This window comes from Mizuhopecten yessoensis, unplaced genomic scaffold (assembly GCF_002113885.1).
Source record: "Mizuhopecten yessoensis strain PY_sf001 unplaced genomic scaffold, ASM211388v2 scaffold9847, whole genome shotgun sequence".
Classification (NCBI taxonomy): Eukaryota; Metazoa; Mollusca; class Bivalvia; order Pectinida; family Pectinidae; genus Mizuhopecten; species Mizuhopecten yessoensis.
This window is the reverse complement of record NW_018408252.1, coordinates 2,312,281-2,315,904: the sequence shown is the minus strand read 5'-3', so window position 1 is coordinate 2,315,904 and position 3,624 is coordinate 2,312,281. Positions and strand designations below refer to the sequence as shown.

Below are 3,624 nucleotides of genomic sequence, written 5' to 3'. Positions count from 1 at the left end.
CACCCCCCCCCCCCCCCCCCAAAAATAATACATTCTCTATGAGGACAAAACTTTGATAAATTTAACACCAACGCTTTACAAATGCAGCAAATGTTAGAGTGTTTTTTTCCCTTTAAAGAATTAATGAGAAAGTTTATTTCCACAGTAATTTTTGGTGATTCGTTGAAATCTGAGAGAAAACAAATTTATATTACTATTATTTCCCCGTATTCGCCAAATCTGTCTCGGAGTTCCTGTGTGGTGATGTCTTTCTCTAGGTTGCCCACAAACAATGTGCGTGTGGCTTTTGGATGATACTCGTCCAGTTCAGCCTCTGGAGGTCGGAATTCATTGTCCTCTGTGTCCGCTGAAATGACAAAACATGTTCAATGATGAATTTTTAGAAAATAAATAGAACAACATGCACGTTAACTTCGGTGAATTTTTATCATCATTTGTCAAATGAGATATCTGACAACCAAAATATGTGAAATTTTTATTCTTGAATATTAGATATCCCAACTGTGTTTTTCACGAGTCAAACATATGCATTCCATATTTAGGATTTGCAATAAACACAGCACTCTTGTCAGATCTAACATATTAGCATATCCTCCAGAAAGGTCAATTCATACACAAGCTTTTCACACATTTTTCACATGTACAAAGAAGACCCGAACATTTCTAGATTCCACCAAGACTGGTTTTGAGATCCGTCAAGTACACAATATTTGGAAATAACTCCAATTTGCTCATTTCCTTGATATAGGCCATACCTTGTGCAAAAATACTGATAATGTAAGGTCAGCATAATCATCATCTGGCTAAACGAGTACATTTTTAATTCACCTTTTTTAATAAGACTTTGTCAGTGACCACGTTCTGCTTCCTTTCATTATTTAAGTGGCTTTTTAAAGATTTCAATCTGATGTGGAGACAAATATCATTGGGACCCATATTTTTATTTGAAATATTTATTTTGCGACTCAGAGATTTAATTTTCACAATTTACGAATTCTCACTTCCACAACCTAAAACAAGAGTTTAGATGAGTAAAAATAAATGAAACTTCAATAACTGAATTAGAAAGTTTAACAGCCTATCAAAATGTGATAATTACCAATGCCTTCATGTACTTGGACCTTGATTCTCGCCCCGAAGAATGTTTTGTCCAAGCTGGCTTCATATGCCTTCTCAGCATCTTCTGCCCTGTAGAATAGAACAAAGGTCATGCTTAATAGGTCAAATTAAAATACAATGTCCCATTTCCTCTAAACGTACCAATATACATTGATGCAGCACAATTGGAAAAATTTATCCAAATATATATCACAATATATTTCAACATTTCAGTTGGTCTCCTAGAACAGTTTTAATTAACATGAACAAGACTGCAATAGGGAGTTTTAAAACAGTGGCTTCTTATTAGAGGTTGTCTCAAGCAGGGATGACTGAAGAAAAATCATTGAGTTTGCAGCTTACTTTTTAAAGCTAACGATGGCATATCTATCATCATTGGACCCTGCCACCTGTACAGCGTTCACTTTCCCGTACTTCTTGTACTCATGGAAAAGACCATCTCTCAGACTTGTATCTGGAAAAGAACAAACAATAATCAATTACATTCTATATTAGTTTTAATCCATCAAATCATATTTTAATCTAGTTAATTTTTTATTTTTTTTCATGATTTTTTTCCCTCTAATGTTGCGATTTTGTTTGCATTTCAATTTAATAAATTTCTTCCTGGGACAGAACCACTAAAGTTTGATAACTGAAAATTAAAGCCTAATACGGTACCACCAAACTGTCAACGTACCGCTAGAGCGCAGTGGGAGGGCTGTGATACATATCCCATGGGGCCGTTTGTCGAGGGGGTCCCGCTCCGTTGACTTGTCACTGGCGGACGAGTCCTGGGACTCGGTGCGGTGGGATTTGGCCTGTGGAGGTATTATTGCCGCTGACGGTATTTGGTGGTGTCTTGGACTGCTGCGACCACTACTCCTACTGCTGAAATGTAGCCAAACAAATTGTACTCAACACAAGCTGTACTTTGCAACAGGGTTGTACTCAACACAAGCAATATAACACAGTGATGAATTCACAGACACAGGATTCATTTTTCTTTAAACGAATTGTAATGAAACCATCATATTACCTACCAGGGGTATATCCTGAAAAGTTGTTTGTACATGTATTTCAGAAACTCATTCATAAAAGAAAATTTTGCATCCCCGAATCACTGATAATTTTCTATTTATCAAACAATATTGAGATATATTTTTGATATTCTAACATCTAATGGAATTCAAACTTAAACTTGCGTTACTTGTAATTATTGGCCTGAATATATTAACTTTGATATTTACATAAAACCTTGACCTTTACTTGACCTTAGCATACCTGTGAGAATCGGAGCCTGAATCACTGCTGCCTGAGGACGACCTGCTGTAACTGCTACTCGAGCTAGAGTTTGACCTCGACCTTGAATTTGACCTTGAACTGCGTTGTTTGCGTGTGGAGCTGTGCCGACTAGAACGAGATGTGGAGTGTGTGGGAGAGGGCTGAGTTTTGGGACGATCAAACGCTGCATCTCGTGTCTCCATAGGGGAGTGGTCAAACGACCTATGACCTTCCATGTGGCGTGATCCAAACTGTCGCTGATTATGGTTTCCCCTAAAATGCGTAAAACAAATAAAATTTGATTAACTTCATTTTACGCTTTCGAAATTTCGTTCCAATACTTTGCAAATGAGCCATCTATGCGTAACAAAGTGTCTATCATAATACAACCTAATAACCTAAGCTATTGTGAAACTTGAATATACTTTTCTTTTATTTGCTTTCAATCATTAGAAGAAAATACATTTGTTTTCTGTTACTGTTTTTTTAAATTTTATTTTTGCTTCATGAAAACTTTGTAAAACAGAGTATTAGAGCTGTTAGACTAATCTGTGAAGACTTGAATTTCATTAATAAACAAAAGGATATCTCTTCTGTTAAAGCTTATAAATAATAAAACATATTTCAATCTTTTTGAAATCAAATATTTTGCCTAAAAAAAGACAAGAATTTTTCCAGATCTGGCCTCAAAAGCAAACACAACTTTTGAAAAAAAAGACATCGCTGTCAACTTTTAAACATACTTGAATCCCCCTCTGAAGAAGCGTTCTCTGGGACGACCACGTGTCTGGTTCTGGCCATTCTCGTTAAAGGGCGGTGGAAATCGGTTCTCAAACTGAGCAGGGTCTCTGGTGCCTGCTCCACTACTGTAGTAATCTCTGTTATCGTACGTCTCCCCCTCCTCTGCTCTGTAATGTAAGGACAAGACACTAAGGTGATGTCATTGTCAGCAATAATATACCTCCAATACTATCGGGGATCAATCCTATTCAATTCTACATCATTTATGTATTACTCTACTCTTATACAACTTCCTCCCCAGAATCGATACTACCACCCCTACCCTCTCGACATTTCCCACTTATTCCTCTCAGATATTATTGCTCTTCCNTCCCCCCCCCCCCCCTCCCCTTCCCTACATTTCTCACTTATTTGAGAGAAATATTATTGCTCTTCCTCAGATACTACCCCCCCTCCCCTTCCCGACATTTCTCACTTATTTGAGAGAAATATTATTGCTCT

At 37.2% G+C, this 3,624-nt stretch overlaps 1 protein-coding gene across 1 annotated transcript in view; it reads right to left on the bottom strand.

Moving 5' to 3' along the window:
* The window catches only part of LOC110458868 (protein split ends-like), a 62,199-nt gene that overhangs the window by 26,408 nt on the left and 32,167 nt on the right, over positions 1–3,624 (bottom strand). The window contains exons 3-9 of the mRNA XM_021510824.1: positions 3,126–3,290; positions 2,383–2,655; positions 1,799–1,989; positions 1,462–1,573; positions 1,100–1,188; positions 195–346; positions 32–36 (exon numbers count right to left, since the gene is read on the bottom strand). Coding sequence (XP_021366499.1) covers positions 32–36; positions 195–346; positions 1,100–1,188; positions 1,462–1,573; positions 1,799–1,989; positions 2,383–2,655; positions 3,126–3,290 — 987 coding nt within the window. The remainder of the gene's footprint in view (positions 1–31; positions 37–194; positions 347–1,099; positions 1,189–1,461; positions 1,574–1,798; positions 1,990–2,382; positions 2,656–3,125; positions 3,291–3,624) is intronic.